The following is a 19,525-nucleotide window of genomic DNA, read 5'->3' on the forward strand; positions in this document are numbered from 1 at the left end:
CCTTCATCATACCCCTTAGGAACAATACTGGTTTTTCCATTTTAGCCAAATTGAACCAGTAAATCCAGGAGATAGAATAAGGTAATATTGACCTAGATAATCTGGGAAAGAAGGAGGACATTTCCAAATTTGCCACTTACACTGTTTTTTTGTCATGTACCCAGAGGGATAAACAATAGTTTCATATCAAGAACTCTAAAAATAAAACAACAATATTCAGGGTCATTGAATCTCTTCTCTCCAGGCTTTGTCCTGGGACAAAGGCCAAAAGTCAAACTATAATCTGCAATAGATAACTAAAAATACTAGAAATATATTTAATTCATTTTCAAACTTAAAAAGTGCTGTAAATACATTAAATCTGGCCTGGGAGGATGTTTTTTCCTGAGAGATAACAGAAACATGGAAAGATAAATTTACGTAAATTGGTGGTATTTACTTCAGTGTAACTGGTACAAATAAACACTAAGATATTAAATGGGTGTTTCAAAACTATCTCTTTGTTAGATAAGACTTATGGCTTCTTTCCTGGAGACTAATACCAGAGTAAACAAAAACTTAGTTGTAGTAATAAATTCATAAGTATTTAAAAGGCTGTGAGCCTTTTTCTCAACAACTCAATCTCTTATGTTTCTGGCTCACTGGCCACTGTTTTTTGAAAGAGAAAGAGCAGGGTAGAGGCAGCACCACTCAGTGTGGGCCCAGCTAAATGAAGCCTAGACCACCTCCCTATGTGCTTCCAGACCACGTCCCAGCCTCACACTACCTTCTCAGCTTCTAAGAAAAAGGAGTTAAATGCAAATTCTCTCTGTAGCCTTATGTCAAGGGAAACAGAGTGGGTTTCTTCCATTATTCTTCTAGACTTATGCCTCAAGGGGAGTCAGCCTGTCACCCATCTCTACATCCACAATGCTATCTCTGCTCCTTCTGAAGGAGGCAGAAATACAGTGTGTCCTGGAGCCGGCTGAAGTCCGGGAAGTTAGGCTGGGACCACAGCTCCACCCAGAAAGAGCACTAAAATATCACTGAGGCCAGGCACAGAGGCTCACGCCTGTAATCCCAGCACTTTGAGAGGCTGAGGCAGGCGGATCACCTGAGGTCAGGAGTTCGAGACCAGCCTGGCCAACATGGTGAAACCCCATCTCTACTAAAAATACAAAAAAAAAAAAATTAGCTGGGCGTGGTAGTGGGCACATGTAATGCCAGCTACTCGGAAGGCTGGGGCACAAGAATCACTTGAACCCAAAAGGCGAAGGTTGCAGTGAGTAGGGATCACACCATTGCACTCCAGCCTGGGCAACAGCATGAGACTCCACCTCAAAAAAATAAAAATAAAAACAAATAAAATATCACTGGAAACATAACTTAATAAAGGCCAGGATATTTATCAAGACTCCCCTGAGGAAGTATGGTTGGAAGGAAGACTTGATAAGCCACATAGGGTAGGGTAGAAACAACAGATGGCTCCTAAACTGCCTTTGAGAAGGTTAGGTATAATGAAAAGAAAGACTTTTGCACAGGTAAAGCATGCGACGTGGGGCTGAACCACTCTGGGGCTCTCCAAGGCAATGGAAAGGCTAGTCAACTACCAGAAAACTTGTAGTTTCTGCCACTAATAAATGCTGAACCAGTATTTTAAGAACACTGCTGTGGTTGTAGCTGACTGCTTAGCCCACTTGGACCACCCAGATTTCTCAGGCTAGCCCTGCTTCACCTCCCAGTCTAGGACTTCCACACTTCACTTTTGGGGAGACAGAATGGAGGCAGTCTATTATAGAAGTTCAGGTCTCTTTCAAATTATGAGGTAGTATTGGACTTTTCCCACGATCAAATTCCTTGTAACACCCTATCACCCTGTCTGCTCTGACAAGAGCATGCCATAGCCTGCAGGAAGCACTGGCTGCTACCTTCCTCTTCTTCTACATCACTGAGGGACTTCTCCTCCACGAATCCAGAGCTAGCTGAGCTCTGGCTACTGGTGATGCTGTCCAAGCGCCGTTTCAGATCCACAGGGATTGTTCCAACGTAGTCTTTCCCTTGACGGAATCGTGCCCCTTTGGTCTATAAAAAAGCAAAGGAACAAACTCACTCCTTGAATACAAAATGAGTCTTTAAAAGTTTACGACCTTTAAAATGTAGTAAACCATGGAGATACTTGAAACTACTAAAAAGCAGACAAGGAGGAAATCAATTTCAGGATTATGCAGTCTCTGAGCTGAAATTTGGGGCAAGTTTTGTGCATAATAGGGTTTCTTCCACAAAGCCTAGCTCCTTCTTTAGCTTAAAGAGACAAATGCCACATTTTGAGTTGCATTCAGACACACTTTCAGCACTAGGATGCTCTTCACAGAGGGATTTACACTCCACAGGGCCAAATATGGCTAGGGGAGAGACAGAATAACCCAGAGATGTCCTACCCTCTGCCCTCCCCTTTCCTCGCCCATACCTGCCTTCTCCCCAATGTCCACACTCTGTAACGGGTCAGTAGATTAAAATCTCAAAAATAAAACAGAAACATATGGCCCCCAGAAGGTAAAAGAGGAAGTTATAACAGCCAAGAGGTAATATGAGAAGATTCCTCACAAGTTCTTCACAAAATTTCAACTAAAAAACTAACCTGTACCATTTTGAGTTTCCCTTCATTTTATAACATGGCCAGAGCAGGATTAGGAGATGACATACCTTGTAGGGGACAAATTCATTTCTCTTGCTCCTCAGGTAAGTGGATAGGTTTCCAAATTTGCAGAATTCCACAATCACCATGAGTGGCCCTGCAGGCAGCATGTCCAGGAAGGAAAATGGGTTTTCACTCATATTCTTCACTAAGTGTTTAATATAGTGATGAACCCAAAAACACCTTAGAAGAAGGCTACAACCTTTCGTTGGGACAGAAGTGTATAAATCAGCTGGTCCCAATCCCCTTATACTGTAGCTTTTCTTTTTTCCAGAAGACATTTTCACAAAATTAACCAAAATGTCAGAAGAAAACCCACCCATCTACTTGCTTTTCAATGCAATCACTTAATATGATTCCATTTTGGGGGTAACTACCCTTAAGCTTTCAAGTTTTAGGGAAGTTTACTCTTCTCCTCTGGACATCTGTTACACAAGTAACAAACTGTATCATAGTGGCATGACATTTCTTAATTCAGAGAAAGTTTTACAATAATTATATTCTAGTGCCAATTAAACCTCCATGAAATATATTTATTCCTAGGAATCCGCAAAGTATTCTAAGCTAAGAAAATCAAGGCCATAGGAGTTGACTGCTTTCCCTCAAACGCTATCAGAGAGGCCTGTTAAAATTGGGTGACCAAAACCATCCACAGTTACTCACCTCCTGGCTTGGTGCAGGCACCTAGAAGGTTGACCACATTGAGATGGTGACCAATATGAATGAGGATCTTGAGTTCAGACATGAGGGCTCGATGCTCACTGTGTGTTGCTCCTTCTACAAATACAGCACAAAGAGGGAAATCATCGGTGTGGACATTTCCTTCAGATAATTGGGGTCCCTCCCTCCCTGCATGCCACTATACGACTTACCCTCCAGGGGTAACACAGCTGTGACCTAGTTTACAGACCACATGCATTTCCTCAAAAGTCAAGTGTAAATTCTATTTTCTAATTTGAAATAAAATTCATATTTTAAGTGAGCCAGAAAGTTTGATATTTAAAGGAACCCATTGTGAAATCTTTTGCAAAGTGGAGAATACATCTGCAGTGGAATCATGCCCAGATTCTCTTCTTTTACAAAACTGGATTTTTGCATTTCAGGTTCACTATGATTCTGAGGGTCTGATCATTTCACTGCTTCCTCATAAGGAAGCAACACCATGTATTAAATATCTTCATGTGTTAGGGGCTATACCGAATGTTCCAGCCAATCTGTGCTGATCTGTGCAGGCAAATTAAGGCCAGCTGGAAAGACCAGTTGGCACATGAGGCTGATGGCACTAAGACTATGTGTTTGATCCTGTATGGACTGCTACACTTCCCGCTAATTCACAGGCATGGTCCACATCTAAGGCTCCGATGAGCCACCTCAAAATTACATACTCCCTTGGCCACAAGAGAAAAAAGGCAAATGGAGAAAGATAGCTTTGAAATGCACAAAAGCCATATTGGCAAAGGGTCAGTGGCACTGCCTTCATCAATGACAGAACATCACAATTGAAAAAAGAAGCTTTACTGTCTAACCTCCTGAAATGAAAATGGCCAGACCAGAATTCCATTACTATTAGAATTAACAATTATTTATAAAGCTTTTAATTTAAAAAATATAACCCATTATATTTTTTTCTAACACAATCATTCTTGTTTTGCAAATTATCTTTTACATGTGAACATCTTTTACATATTCCAATTCTGGAGAAAATGCTATTTTTGCATTCCACTATTTTCCTTTCCATATCTCTAGATGGTCTATAATTATCTGATTCCACAATATATTAAGAAACAATTTTAATATAACCACAGTCCTTTTTCCCTGTACCCAGAACCACTAAGTACAACTGTGTTGGCTGAGCCCTGCACAAGGGTAACCAGGCAAGAAGGTGAAACCCATCCCCAACTTTGCTTGCCAGACCATGCACTCTAGCATAAAGCTACAAAGGAGGATCCTTTTTCCAATTTGCACAAGGGCATTATTTAGGCCGACTGCATGTGTGGCTAGTAGGCCCACGTAAGCACAAAGCTACTGATACAAGCCTTGCAACATGTTTAAAGACTAGATAAAACAAAAAGATAGATCACCACATAATTTTGCTTTTACCTTTCAACATTTTGACTGCTACTGTCCTGCAAGTTGCTGTCTTGTCAATTCCAAAGGCATCTGCTTCAATCACTTGGCCAAAGGCACCACGGCCAAGAGGCTTACCTAGAGTCAAAAACAATAGCAACAAGAAAACGGACTTGGATTACTATACAACCAAAGTGATATGCAGAGACATCAACTAGATAGGGTGACCATACATCCCAATTTAACATGGATAGTCCAGTTTACACTCCTTTGTCCTGGCTTAATTATTTAATAACTCCCCCTTCATTCTCCAAATGTCCTGCTTTGGATGATTACATAGGGGCCCTACCTCTAAGTGGCTAAATGAATGATTATCCAAATTCAAGAGATGGAATTAATATTTCTAAACCAGAATCCAACATCTGAATATACCACATTTGTCATCATTCTAATGGAGGAAGAGATGGCCTGGTAAACACAATATCAAATTAATAGCAATTGAAAATGCACCTAGCTTCAGCCGGTCTCTGGGGAATTCCCATTTGCTGGCATCATAAGGCAGTCGTTCACAATGTTCGTCCAATGGGAGTTCATCTGGATCCATGACGATGGACAAGTAGCCTGTCTTCAGTTCCCCTCCATTGGCCTGGAAAGCATCAATCCTTCCAGTCATAAACACACTGTTGTTTGGCTGTTGTTTTGTGTGCTTGTTATTGCTGTTTATTGGAGCCTCATTCCTGTCTCATTTTGCAATAAAACTCATGGAGTTTGAGAGTGGTCCTATTATAATCCTGCTTCTAGTTTCCCTTGTCCCCCAAAGGAGCTCAGAATTAAGGTTTTAAAGCTTAATTACACTAGACAGTCCAAGCCCTTTTCCTCTCTAGTGGCTTCTATCAATTAAATCCCTGAGATCCAGCCAAAGGAAAGTGGGCAAGAATGTTATTGTATTGAAATAAAAATGTGCCCACTGAGCCAATAACAATGGGAAGAAACAACTCAAAGAACCCCAGTCAGTTTTCATTAATCATGAAAACCAATGTGCATGGGCAGAAGGGAAATTATTTTGTTACCCGCTTAACGGTCCGTAGGATGATGACAAGAAGTAGCCAGAAGAACATGGCAATCACCGCCGTGCCTACTAGAATAATAATTTCCAAGTTCGTCTTTTCCTGGGCACCTGGAAAGACACAATTGAATGAGTATCAACAGTTGGAAACTTATACTTTTTGTTTGTAAGATGACAAATTTTAGCACTAAAACAAGATCCCAAGCTTACCAGCTTGGAAAAATCCTAGAGGACAATAGTCACACACCCCTGACTTGAATGGAGTCTACAGAATTCTTTTTTTTAATTTAATTTTTATTTATTTATTTATTTATTTATTTATTTATTTTTAGAGGCAGGGTTTCTTTCTATGTTCCAGGCTGGAGCACCATGACACAATCATAGCTTATTGCAGCCTCCAATTCCTAGGCTTAAGCAATTCTCCCACCTCAGCCTCCCAACTAGCTGGGACTACAGGTGCATACCACCAAGCCCAGCTAATTTTTCTTTTATTTTCTGTAGAGACAGGGTCTCATTACATTGCCCAGGCTAGTCTCGAACTCCTGGCTTCTAGCCATCCCCCCGCCTTGGCCTCCCAAAGTGCAGGGATTACAGGCATAAGCTACCACACCTGGCCTACAGAATTGTTCTTGGAAAATTTAAAGCCTGCAAAACACTGCTCATGTAAACTTACAACAATAAAATTCTAAAGTAATTAAGCATAGAAGTAGTAATGTCTTAAAAGCCAAACATAGAAAGTGTTTAGAGGAAGAGCAGTCTTTGATGGAAAGAAAACAGATCATTCTCTACAGAGAAAAAAAAAATATTTCTATTTGAGGAAAACAAAAGTCTTCTTTTAAACTGAGAGTCAATATTTTGATCTGTGCAGAGTTTGCAAAAGGATCACATAAGAAACCAAGTAGGGAAATAAACAAAGTTTTTTGACCTGAGAGTTACTAATAACCACGTATCTACTATGCACTCATCACTTTAAATACGCCATTCCACTTAATCTCCTCAAGAACTCTCAGTTTTCAGATGAAGACACAGAAGACCAGAGAGCTTAAGCTACTTGATTGAGGGCACATAGCTAGTCAGTGGTTCAGTAAAGAGATAAAGAGGCCTGTCCAACATGAACTAACCATCACATACACTACCCCGTCCCTTGTGGCAGGAGCCTGAGTGAGGAGAAGAGGAAGCGCCAAGATGAGCACATCACACATGGCCTGGTAACGAGAGTTTCAAATCACTCATGAGAGGAAAGAGAAGAGGAAACTAGAAGTCGGCAAGCAAAGCTGCAGATGCTCAGGGCTTCAGAGGACAGCTCTGAGTGGAAGAAACAAAATGCAGAAACAGGCTTTCCACTAAGAGTGATTAGCAAAGAGATGATAAGGAAGCAGTCATCACTTGGGGCCTCCCATCAGAAGAGTGCAAGGAGAATCAAACCGGGCCACAAGCTGTGCAGATGGCCCACTACGGCCTCAAGAGAGCAGAAGACAAGTAATAAACTGGTTTGCAAAATAAGCAATAAATTGGTTTGCAAAATAAAAGTTAACTTAACCGTTGAGAGACAAGCACAATTATGCTTGGAGTAAATTTTGTTTCTCTGGTGGTCCTAGGGAAGTAATTCTCTATTTATACACACAGATTTAAAAGTCCAGTTGTACATAGAGGATAAAAAGTTCAAAGAGTCTATGTGTTTGTGTATTAATATTCTCACATAACATTTGGGAACCCAGCAGGAGTATTAAATATCTAGCTCTGCCTTTCTTAGTATTCACTCCAGGTAAGAAGTAACTATAATCTCTGTGCCAGTGTTACCTAGTTAGGCATCTGTAACCAGCTGCGGGCCACCAACAAGAGGTAACACACAGCATCAGAGACAATCTAGAAGTCATTCTGTGGATTTGCCCTAAAACATGAATCACTTTGGAAATGACAAAACTGCCATGGTCTTTGAAATCTTTATTTGCAAGTGTAGTTTATGAAATGCTAATAAGCTTATACATTTGAAACCATGTCAACATATCTCGATGCAATACTTGGCATCAAAGATTTGGCAGAGTAAAGGGACCAAAATCTAGACTTTGAGAGACAAGTTAGGATGAGTTCATAGAAATCCATCGATCCCTTCTATCACCATACTTCTTTCTTACCCTTGCATACCATTCTTTTACCCACACAACACAGTTTTATTCTTTCCCTGGTGGGCTATAAAAAAAGCCATAGGAATATACTTCTTAAGATAAAATATTCTCCCACAAATTACTTTTCCTAGCTAAGAAAATGACAGATTTCACATCACTCCTGCATACACACATATTGAGATAAAAACCAAAAATTTTCCATGTCAGAAGAGCAATGGTCTATTGTTCACAAGTGAATCTTAATTATCTCTAGTCCAATTAAAACTCAGAATCCTTGTGACTATCTGGATAGCATTGACTGCCATGATTAGGCAGCAATTCTAATGTTTTTCCAAATAAATATAAAGGCATCATTTCTATAAGTTAATCAAGCCATTCAAACAACGACGGAATCAGGGAGAAGAGGCTATTCATTCTGCCTGGTTAAGAATTTTTCCACAATAAGAACTGCAGGATAGGAAATGTGATGCAAGCAGAATTATAACAACATTAATTATGTTTGCTGGTTAAAAGAATACATACTCACTGAGAAAATTTACAAAGTACAAAGAATATTAAAAATCATCTGTCGTTGCCCTACTCAAAGTGAATGTGTGTCTGTAATATACAAACTAATCTTCAAAAACCACAGGATGTATCTATGACTTCCCACTGACCTTCTTTTTTTCTTTTAAGTTCCGGGGTACATGTGCAGAATGCTCAGGTTTGTTACACAGGTAAACATGTGCCATGGTGATTTGCTGCACCTATTAATCCATCTCCTAGGTATTAAGCCCAGCATGCATTAGCTATTTTTCCTGATGCTCTCCTTCTACCCACCCCACAGTAGGCCCCAGTGTGTGCTGTTCCCTTCCCTGTGTCTATGTGTTCACATTGTTCAGCTCCCACTTATAAGTGAGAATGTGTGGTGTTTGGTTTTCTGTTCCTGTGTTAGTTTGCTGAGGATAATGGCTTCCAGCTCCATCCATGAGGCTGCAAAGGACATGATCAGATTCCTTTTTATGGCTGCATAGCATTCCATGGTGTATATGTACCACATTTTTTTTTTTATCCCACTGACCTTCTATTATGAAAAATGCCTCCACTTTAGCACAGCCAAGAACACTGCATGCCTGGCAGGTGTAGAGGCCTTCGTCCTCCTTCCTCACTCTGCGGATAGTGAGGTTCCGGTTCCCATCCTTCAATACAATGCCTAACAGAGGAAGAAAACGATCATTTATGATGATGTAGTCTGTGAAGTTTTTCAGGGAAATTTAGAAAATATAAATGCTGCCCTTCATCTTGTTCTATTATCTAACTCTGTAGAGTCACATGGGATCTACTGCTGACTAATCTCCTATACGGCTTTCATGAAAATTCAACAGGGCCCCATACTCCAATTCTAAGTCTGTGAAATGAGCCAAGTCGTGGACACCAATACTGCTTTTTTTCTACATTACATCAAGAAATAATATGGCTTTTCAGATAATATCCCTGGGAAAGTTCTGCAACCCAAGAGTGATAGCCAAATTCTATTTACCTGAGTCTTCTACAAGGGTCTCATTATCTTTAAACCACATGATCTGTGGAGAGGGATTCCCAGATGCCGTGCATGAGACTTCGATGCTTTCCCCAATACTCGTCGTCTGATTCTCCAGGTTTCCTGTGATCATGGGTGCCACACGCTCTAGACACACAAAAAGAAAATCACAGAACATGGAATTATAACTTTTGAAATGGTTCTAGTATCAGCAAACTTTTAAACAGTTTAAATTTAGTAAAAAGGAACTTGTTGATTTATTAACTTCTGTGAAAATACACAGAAGTTAATAACAGCACCACTGGTCACCAGGTAAAGTTAAATGAAACAAGTCAGTCAGGACACTGCAAACAGGTTAATGGGTTTTAACATTCATATTAGTGATATTAGCTGGTAATCCCATCACAAAAGAAAGGTTCAGGGTCACCTTTATGGATTTTTCCTCTAATCAGACACAGCCTCCCCAGGTGAGAACTTCCCTCCTGTGAAGGTTCTAGTCAATAATACCCTAGAATCCCTTCAAATTTCTCTTGGAAGTGCCAAATTTTAGTACCATTCAACAAATAATGCCCTACATTTATTTGGCAATTCTTATAAAATTTGTTTATACAATTTGTGTTCCTCACTATTGATCTTATGTAATGAGCAGAATAGGACTGTTAGCATTATCTCACAGATGAAATAAATGATGTTCAGTGACATTAAACCACTTGTCCATGTCCCTACAACTAAGTAAACAGTTGAACTGTTTACGGAATCTGGTGAGGTTAAAAGACCAGTTCAGTGCTATTTCCACTAAAACACAAACAAAACAACAATACCCTAAGGGAAACCTTGGGTTTAAAGAAAATAAAGCCCATGAGTATTTGTTTAAGTATACAAGAAAACTTTAGGTTTATTCTTTCTTCAGATCATCAAAGTGCTGTGGAAATATCTTGTCCCAACCAACTGAACATCAAAAGGAATCATGCTGAAAAAATCCACTTCAACACTTAGCAAAATGAGATTACCTCAATAGCATACTACATTGAAGTCTAAGCAAATGTACTGGATTCTAGCCTATTTCTAAGAATAGGTTTTAGGAAAACAAGTTAGGAGTTCTTAGGGAAGCAAAGCAGTTGTGAGCACATATTTTCTGGGCACAGCTAGGCCAGGAGCCTACTTCACATCTCTTTCTCAATTCTGCCATAACCTTGAAGCCAGACAAGCCAACAGAAAATCCATGGTGATCTATGTGGTGTGACTTGAAGGACGCTGGGGATGACTTGACCCCAAAGTATCTCTTATTATGACACCTGAGTCTTAAAACTAGCAAACTTTATGCTAGTGTCTGTCAGAAGGTGCCTCTTCAAATACGCCAAGGCCTCTGATGAAGATGTTACCCTCTAAAACCGTGGTATAGATGAATTTACTTGGGCAACTTCCTTCCTAACAGTAAAAAAAAAAAACAGAGGGCACATATATCCTAGGAATTGGAAAGGGACACCAAAAGAGGAGAAAATGGAGAGAAGTGGCACAAAGAGACGCTCCCCAAATTTGCCTGATTTTCCCACAGACAAAGCCATGGCTGCCCAGCTTTTGCACAAGGCATGAGGTTAGACAAGGGGTAGAGAGTGCCTCTATGGAGGAATTTACAGAGCTATCTGCTCACTGAAATGATCATCCCATTGACCTTGAGCTATGCTGGATCATGTTGGATGACCCAGAGGTACAGAGAGTGAATGTAGCTTCCTTCCCATGAAGTCTTCTAGGTCTTAAACTCAGCCCATCATCCCACTCTTCATGCAGCAGGTGCCTTATTGAGCACTTAGTATATGCTGCTATGCTCTATGACTAGAACTACAGCAGAGAGCAAAACAGAGAACAATTCCTGTCCTCATGGACACAGAGACCTCACTGTGCTGTGACTTCCCAGTGGTTGCCTATGTTCTCCTCCTTTCCTTCATGTTTACCACTGTGAATTTCTGACACTCTCCTAGCTCATAGCAGGCATTCCACAAATATGTGTCTATTTAAATAAACGGATTCCCAAGATAAGGCAGAAGTTTCCCTGGTTCAAGCTAATCCCTTGCATATACTAGTGAATTACTCCATCATCAGGTTTTGTTATCTTCTTTTTTCGATACATCATTTCATTATTATTAGCTTCTTTCTGCCTCAAGGACTTTCGGTGAAGAAGTGTGCACCAGTTTACAACATAATCTCCCAGAGGACAGTAATCTTTGCATAGCACCTGAATTGCACTACATTTAAGGCATTCCAACTGCCTCTGCACAATGATCCAGAATTGTCTCCCTACCTAGGACTGTGAGCTGCCTGACCACGCAATGTCTTTTCTTAGTCTTCCTGTCTTGAGCAAGACAGACATAGTCTCCTTGGTCCTGCAAAGATGCATTCTTAAGCTCCATGATCAAAATGTCATTTGTGCTATTAGAGAACATGGTGGCATTCAATTTCCAAAGAGTATCCAAGTTCTTGCAAACAGGTGTGGGCAACTCTCCCATGTGGATTGGCAGAGGCTGTGGGCCAAGCTTGTACCATGTGAGGTTCTCAAACGTAGATCTGTCTGCAGCGCACCACAAAGACACACTCTCCTGCTCAGTGGGCTGCATGTCAGGTTGCAAAGTAATTTCAGGACCCCCTAAAATGAAGAGGCCATAGTTATTGAATGGTGATTTAACTTGGTACAGCTCACTATCATCTTGCTGCTTTGAGACTAGTACACAGTACCAAAAGAAATGAAGCTCTATCAGTTTCAGGTAATGTACTACAACTTGACAAACAAACTAGACAATTCAGGTCCCAAAATATCTTATTTGGCCAAAACATATTACTTGAAAATGTAAACGAATTCCTCAGATATTTACCACATCTCCACTATGAGCTCTACGCAATGTTTAATATTTTAAAAATCCGAAGCAAAATCTCTAATCCTAACAGAATTTTAAAAATTAGGTCTTCATTAACACTAACACTCAATGATATGAAAGCTACATTTATGCCAATGAATTAGCCCTGGCTATAACATTCCATTCAGCACAATCAGCTAAAGCTTATCCATAAAACTAAGATGCACAGGCAAAATCAGCAGCATTGAGAGGGCACTGCTCCTATGTCATTCTGATTGCCTCCATAAAGCCCACCCTCATCAACTGTTCCACAGCAAGCCCACCAATATGTACTGAAGCTCGATAAGCCATGCACTGTGCCAGACTCTGAAGATTGAGATGTAAATACAACACAGAGCTTGTGGTTTAAAGCATCTGTGAAACCATTCTCTCTCCAGTGAAGTTAGACACACTGACTTCACATAAGCCCAGGAGATACCTGAGAAGTTTTAGTTTAGGAATGAAAGCATCAATGATCAATCCAAGTCCTCTTTCCTAAATGCCATGCCACTCACATGAATGGCAAAAACAACAGGGAATTACACAGCTTAGTACCCACTGTGTGAGTGATCCAACCCAACCCTCCAGAGAAGAGTACTTACTGGTCACGTGGAAGGAGATCACCCTCTCTCCTCTCCCGACTTTGTTGACCGCTTCACATTTGTACAAAGCTGACACATTTGCCACTTGGATAACAAGGGTACTTACAGTCTGTGGGGGGAAAAAACAAATCCCAGGCCATAAACAAAGCAGGCTGTTTGTGCACAAGCACTCAGTCCAGCAGTCTCCACAATCACTCCAACCTGCCTATGCCATTCCCACTTCTGCAGTGATTGGACACTCAAATGTATGCAATTGCAGGTTGAGTATCCCTTATTCAAAATGCTTGGGACCAAAAGTGTTTTGGATTTTGGATTTTTTTTGGATTTTGGAATATTTGCATTGTATACTTACCAGTTGAGCATCCCTAATCTGAAAATCCAAAATGCTCCAACAAGCGTTTCCTTTGAGCATCATGTCGGCACTCAAAAAGGTTCAGAATCTGGAGCATTTTGGATTGGGGTTTTTAGGTTTGGGATATTTACTCAATTTGTATAATTATGCTGCTGTGGAGCTCACACATTATATAAAAAGGGCTTTGGAAGCCATTAAACTAATGATGTGTTTTAATATGATATGATACACATTTTTTCATTCTCATGTTTATAAAATCAGAATCACCCTACACAGATGCATAGATTTAATGTCATAGATGTTTTTATTTTTCTCTGATAAGCTATTAGTAAGTTAATGGTACTGCTAAAAGTCAATGGTATTTTCAAACGACTTAATATGCTACTATTTTATCATCCAGACTATTTGATTATTAATCTCCAATATGCCTCACATATTATTATACCATCCTTCCATTAAAGAGAGAGAGATTTTCAAATTTTAAAACTTCAAACTCACTTTGTTTTTTCCTTCAATTAGAGCAAATTGATTGTTATTGACTTCAATTTTATTTCCTCCCTGGAAGTCCTCCACACTTCTCCATTCTTCACAAGGGTATGGGTTTGTCACTGAGACAGCTTGGCTATAAGAAACAGATAACAGCGCATATTACGATTTAATTTTTCTTTAATTAGAGTCAAGAGTAAGGAAAAGATTCAGACTTTGGTTATTCTCTTCTTAGAAATAACTTCCAACGCAGCCTACCATGGTACAAGACTTGGCGCCAATTAAAAATAGGCATTGACAATGAAGGAAAAGGTTCTAGGTAGATTCATTCAGGATACAGGAGGGAAGCAGCTATTCTGGGAACAAACCTTCATTCATAAATTGGATCGACAAGACAATTCAAGTTAATTTAGTTCAAAGGAAGGCAAGGAAACTTAGAAGCCACTGGGCTCCTTAAAGTAATGTCTCTGGGACCGTGGTCTCTGCGAAGGAAATGATCAGCAGCTGAGGAAGAAGCTCATCGTGGCCATTTCAAAAACAACAACAGGAAGTGGACTGCTTAGGGTGGTGGTGGGTTGGCTGCTGTTGTTGTGTTTTTCCCTAAGGATGTCTGGACTTGTGTGAGAGCATGATAAGCTGGGCCTGAGACCCTGAGGACTGGGGCTGGGTCTATCACCGCCTCTCACCTATCAGCATTTCCTTTGAGAGCTGGATCTTCACACAGACAAGAAGGAGCGATGTGGTATTCACCAGTTGATTGGTATCAGGAGAAAAACCAAAGACTGGCAATTAGCAAACAGAGCAAATAGCCTGTGTTTGGAGAAGTGTACCTCAGGGCTAACCTAACAAGGCTGAGCTTAGCTATTCCCAAAGTAGGATACTCCAAGCAAAGACATCCCCTAAAATGTAAGACACAGACAAAGATGGATGGAGATTCAGGCTACCTCTTGAAAGAAAACTTTTTTTGGTTTAGGCTTCTCCATTTAGGATGGAGTCATATCATAGCTCAGCTGTAAGAAATGCAAGATGGCAGGAAAGCAAAGAGCGTGTGGCCTTACTCACCTGGGCTCGTTGGGGCACTCTTCCTCCAACTGCCAGTACCAGTGGATGTGATGCGGGGGAGGAATGGCATAGACTGTACATGTCAGCGTCTGAGTGGTGCCGTACTGGTAGGAATCCACAGGAGAGATCAGAGATTTCTCACCAATCTGGGGTGGGACTGAAGATAGGAAAAACAACTTTTGAATTGTCAATCAGCTTTGAAGAATGGGAAATAGAGGATTTCAGCAACTAAAGCTGACTTTCTTTAAGCATATGATTTTGCTTCCACTTTCTTTTTCGAAGAACACCTAGATGTGGAAACAAGAGACCTGAGTTCTAGTGAGACTCATAAAAATAACAACTAGCCAGGCATGGGGGCTCATGCCTGTAATCTCAGTATTTGGGGAGGCCAAGGTAGGTGGATCACTTAAGCCCAGGAGATCAAGACCAGCCTGGGCCACATGGTGAGACCCCATCTCTACCAAAAAAAAAAAAAAAAAAAAAAAGAATAAAAGAACAAAATAAAATAAAAATGACAATAAGCTAATAATAATAATAAACTAACAAGCTGAATGACTTTATGCAAGTGTTGAAATCCTGTGCCTCTCATCTGTATTACAGAGATAGTTCTCTCTGTCCTCTCAAGTTCACGAGATCAGGGGAAGGCTACAGAAAATAGCTGAAACAGCACAGTAAATACATTTATTATGTGCCAAGCATTGTTTGAAGTGCTTTGCATGAATTCATTCACTTAATCCTCACAACCACTATTACTGTCCACAGCTTTATACATGAGAAAAAATGAAACATAGAAAAAAATGACTCACCCAAGGTCACTCAGTTAACGAACGGCAAAACCTGGAACAAACCTAGACACTCTGACTTCTGAACCCAAACACGTAAACCACGTCATGTTAAAGGAAGGTGGAAATCTTTAGAGAATGCATTCCTGCCGCCATCACCTGAGTTTTTCATTCTCTCTCCCTCTTCCTCCCTCCCTCCTCTCCACTCCCTTTCCCTCTTCCCCTTTCTTCCTTCTCCCTTCTCTCACTTCCTTCTTTCTTCTCTCCCTTTTTCCTTTCTTTCTTTTTCGACTCCAAAGTCAAAACTATTTCCTTATTACTGTCAACCTAAAGCCTCAGATTATGCTTTCAAGACTTGACTTCTTTTTTATGTTTATTTCATATAGCAGAGAATTTGCTAAAGTGAATAAAATATTTAGTGGCTTCATGAACTGATGAAATGGGCTATTTGCTGTCCGTGTTTTGTTTTTATTTCCTGTTCATTTCCTCCTCCCATCCTACTTATACACTTTCCAGTTTCTCCTCTCCCCAGTCTCCTACACCTATGCTGCTTCTAAACAAGCTTTTTTGGAACCTGTTATCTTTTTTTTTTTTTTTTTTTTGAGACGGAGTTTTGCTCTTGTCGCCCAGGCTGGAGTACAATGGTGCGATCTCGGCTCACTGCAACCTCCGCCCCCTGGGTTCAAGTGATTCTCCTGCCTCAGCCTCCCAAGTAGCTGGGATTACAGGTGCCCACCACCATGCCTAGCTAATTTTTGCATTTTTAGTAGAGATGGGGTTTCATCATGTTGGCCAGGCTGGTCTCAAACTCCTGATCTCAGGTGATCCATCCGCCTCGGCCTTCCAAAGTGCTGGGATTAAAGATGCGAACCACGGCACCCAGCCTATCTTTAAAATATTCCCCGAAAAAAATAATAAAGCTAAGTTCAGCGGCCTACAGAAGAGTATCAGGACACGTAGGGAAGCACATTAATGTCATGGGAAAATACCCTGAAGTTTTAATATGCCGTACCAGAAGGGGGAACAAAGAATTACAACAGAGAAGCATTTCTCAAACTGGAGTGAGAGATTAATGAATTTGCTCAGGGGAAAAAAGGTGCTCTGGTCAAATAGGCTTGTTAAACCTTGAATACTCTATGTCTCTCCTCCTGGAGAATACCAATATACAGTAGCATATAGAAGGTTCTGAGAAGTCCTGCAATAAAGAAACCTGTTACACATCTACACATCACCTTAGCACCTCTCACACTCACTTGACCATGGCACTCTTCTCTCCACTCCATTCCAAACACTTATTTGTACCTTTCAGTTTCAGAAAACAAAGTTCGAATCATCTTTAAATCAAAAACTTACTATCTTTCCTTTACAGACTCAAAATCAGATCCTGAACTCCTGTCAAAAAGGAAAAAGAAAAAAGCTCCCAACCAAGCCAACAGTGTCAACTTCAAAAGCCTTCAGAGTTGGAATGTGCCTGTACATCTCTGATACATCAACTACAATATCAAACTAGAAGCTTTGCACAAAATCTAAGGAGAAGGGTCTTACACATCTGTGTACCAGGTGGGCAATTCCATCAGAGGGGAACGTGGTAGTATAACTTAGCTTGACAACTGTCCCTATGGGCATTCTTATTTCACAACATTTAGCTATCGAGGATATCACTACTTTAATCTTGCATTTGACCACCACAGAGCTCATTTACATGGCCTCTTAAACAAACATGGTCAGAGCACACGGTCCTACGTTTCACTTCAGCTTCACCATGCCAGATGACTTTTGTACAAAGGCCCAGCCATGATGTGAGTGAAGCAGCAGGAGGCAGAGGAATGGTGGCTTGGCTGATTTGGAAGACAATGTATCATAATAAATCTTGGGCAGAGAGGAAAATTGAATGGACTCACCATACACAACCAGAGAGACCACGTGGCTCTGCTTCTCCTTTGAAATGGGATTGGTAAGGATGACAGTGTAATTTCCTGTGTCTCTTTCACTCACTTCCATAATCGTCAGTACGTGCCCCACTTTAATTGTGTGATTGGACTCAAGGGGTATTCCATTTTTATACCTACGAAAAAGAATTCTCAGGAATTAGTATAGTCAAAGGATTTGCTCTCACATGAAATGATGCTTTGCATTTATTTCCAGTAGTTACCATTTTATTTCTGGGGGTGGGTAACCAAGGTACTTCACAGGGATTCTGACACGCTCCCCCACCGTGGCTTCCACCAGAGATTCCATGCCACTTCCAAAAGCAACAAAAGGTTTTTCTGGAAGAAAATTTAAAAAAAAAAAGTCAACTTACTGTAAATGGTCATTTGGTTTAGTTTTTCATTTCAAGTGAAACATCAAAGACCTTGAGGGTCTGAGTAGCTGCAGTTCCAAGATTTCCTGTACTACCTTTCAGTGGGTCACGTTTCAGCTTCTCCCACACCTCCCGTGTTTCTCCCACACCTCCTGTGTTTGCATTTGCTTTTCTCTCCCTGCTAGCGCACTCCCACAAGCCTAGTGATTGCTCAAGTCTCAACTCAAACACTTTTTCCTCTGTGCAGCTTTCTCTAAGTCCCCCAGGGATGCTTGGGTGCTCCTTCTCCTCTGCTCCCATGACACCCTCCACACACCTCTTCCACCATGAAGCCCCAGGACTCAGTCCTCAGACCTCCTCTTTATTTACACCTTCCTCTAGCCTCAGGTTTAAAGTATCATTCAAGTACCTCCTAATGTGTTATCTTCTGCCCTGACTCCTCTGGGTTCCAGGTTGATGTATTAAATACCTCCACTTGGATGTTTAACAGGCATCTCTAGATAAACATGTCTAACACTGTTTCCCTAAATCTCACTGCCTTCTCGATCTTTGCCATCTCAGTAAATAACACCACCATTTACTCAGTTGCTCGTGCTAATGCTCGAGTCATCTTCCACTCTTTTTCTCTTATACTCCACAACCAATGAATTGATCAGCAGACCCTGTTGACTCCACCTTCAGAATATATCCAGAAGCAGATCACTTCTCACTACCTCCACCTCAACTACCCTCATCTAAGCCACCCCTCAACTCTCACCTGGATAACTGCAATTAGCCTCCCAACTGACCTCTTTATTTCTGCCCCTATTTCCCTGAAGTATTCTGGAGAACAAGAGTAATTCTATAAAAACATAAGCCAGAGCACGTCTCTCTCTGTGTATTTTGACAAGTGCATCTTGGCAAGTGAAATAATTTAAATAAATTTAGGACACTTAGTGATTTCTATTTTGTTCATTCAGAAGAAATTTTCAAGTTCTTGCTAGGGAGGCCACATGACCTAGAGGTCAAGAGCATAGCTTTGTAGTCAGGAACTTGGGTTCCAATCTCAACTTCAAAGATGAGATGAGCTAATAAAGTAAGTGCTCACTAAATCATACTTGTTATAGTTGTTGCCACTTTTATGATTATAACTCTAATAAATAGTATTATCTAAAGTATTTTTAAAATTTCACTTTATTGATGCATTCTCATAATATAAACTCCAAAATCCTTTCCAAGGCTTATAAGTAGGATGCCACAAAAATTACCATGTAAATTCGGACATTTATGTAAATGAAAGAGAATGAACAAAACGTTAAGGTGATTTACTCAAGGCCAGTTCAATTTAATTCCAGTTCAATTACAGTTGACCCTTAAATAAGACAAATTTGAACTACATGAGTCCACTTATAAGCAGATTTTCTTCCAGCTCTGCCATCCCTGAGACAGCAAAACCACCCTCTCCTCTTCCCCCTTTTCCTCAGCCTACTCAACGTGAAGACAAGGATGAAGACCTTTATGATGATCCACTTACACTTAATGAATAGTAAATATATTTTCTCTTCCTTACGATTTTCTCAATAACATTTTCTTTTCTCTAGCTTTATTGGAAGAATACAG

At 40.5% G+C, this 19,525-nt stretch overlaps 1 protein-coding gene across 1 annotated transcript in view; it reads right to left on the bottom strand.

Moving 5' to 3' along the window:
- KDR (kinase insert domain receptor) overlaps positions 1–19,525 on the bottom strand; it is a 47,516-nt gene that overhangs the window by 14,472 nt on the left and 13,519 nt on the right. Inside the window, exons 8-21 of the mRNA XM_032151316.2 lie at positions 17,777–17,891; positions 17,526–17,689; positions 14,843–14,999; positions 13,793–13,916; positions 12,943–13,051; positions 11,752–12,093; positions 9,453–9,599; positions 8,994–9,125; positions 5,812–5,918; positions 5,252–5,387; positions 4,775–4,879; positions 3,338–3,451; positions 2,683–2,771; positions 1,908–2,061 (exon numbers count right to left, since the gene is read on the bottom strand). Of these exons, the coding sequence (XP_032007207.1) occupies positions 1,908–2,061; positions 2,683–2,771; positions 3,338–3,451; positions 4,775–4,879; positions 5,252–5,387; positions 5,812–5,918; positions 8,994–9,125; positions 9,453–9,599; positions 11,752–12,093; positions 12,943–13,051; positions 13,793–13,916; positions 14,843–14,999; positions 17,526–17,689; positions 17,777–17,891 (1,995 nt within the window). The remainder of the gene's footprint in view (positions 1–1,907; positions 2,062–2,682; positions 2,772–3,337; positions 3,452–4,774; positions 4,880–5,251; positions 5,388–5,811; positions 5,919–8,993; positions 9,126–9,452; positions 9,600–11,751; positions 12,094–12,942; positions 13,052–13,792; positions 13,917–14,842; positions 15,000–17,525; positions 17,690–17,776; positions 17,892–19,525) is intronic.

This window comes from Hylobates moloch, unplaced genomic scaffold (genome assembly GCF_009828535.3).
Source record: "Hylobates moloch isolate HMO894 unplaced genomic scaffold, HMol_V3 SCAFFOLD_2, whole genome shotgun sequence".
Taxonomy (NCBI): domain Eukaryota; kingdom Metazoa; phylum Chordata; class Mammalia; order Primates; family Hylobatidae; genus Hylobates; species Hylobates moloch.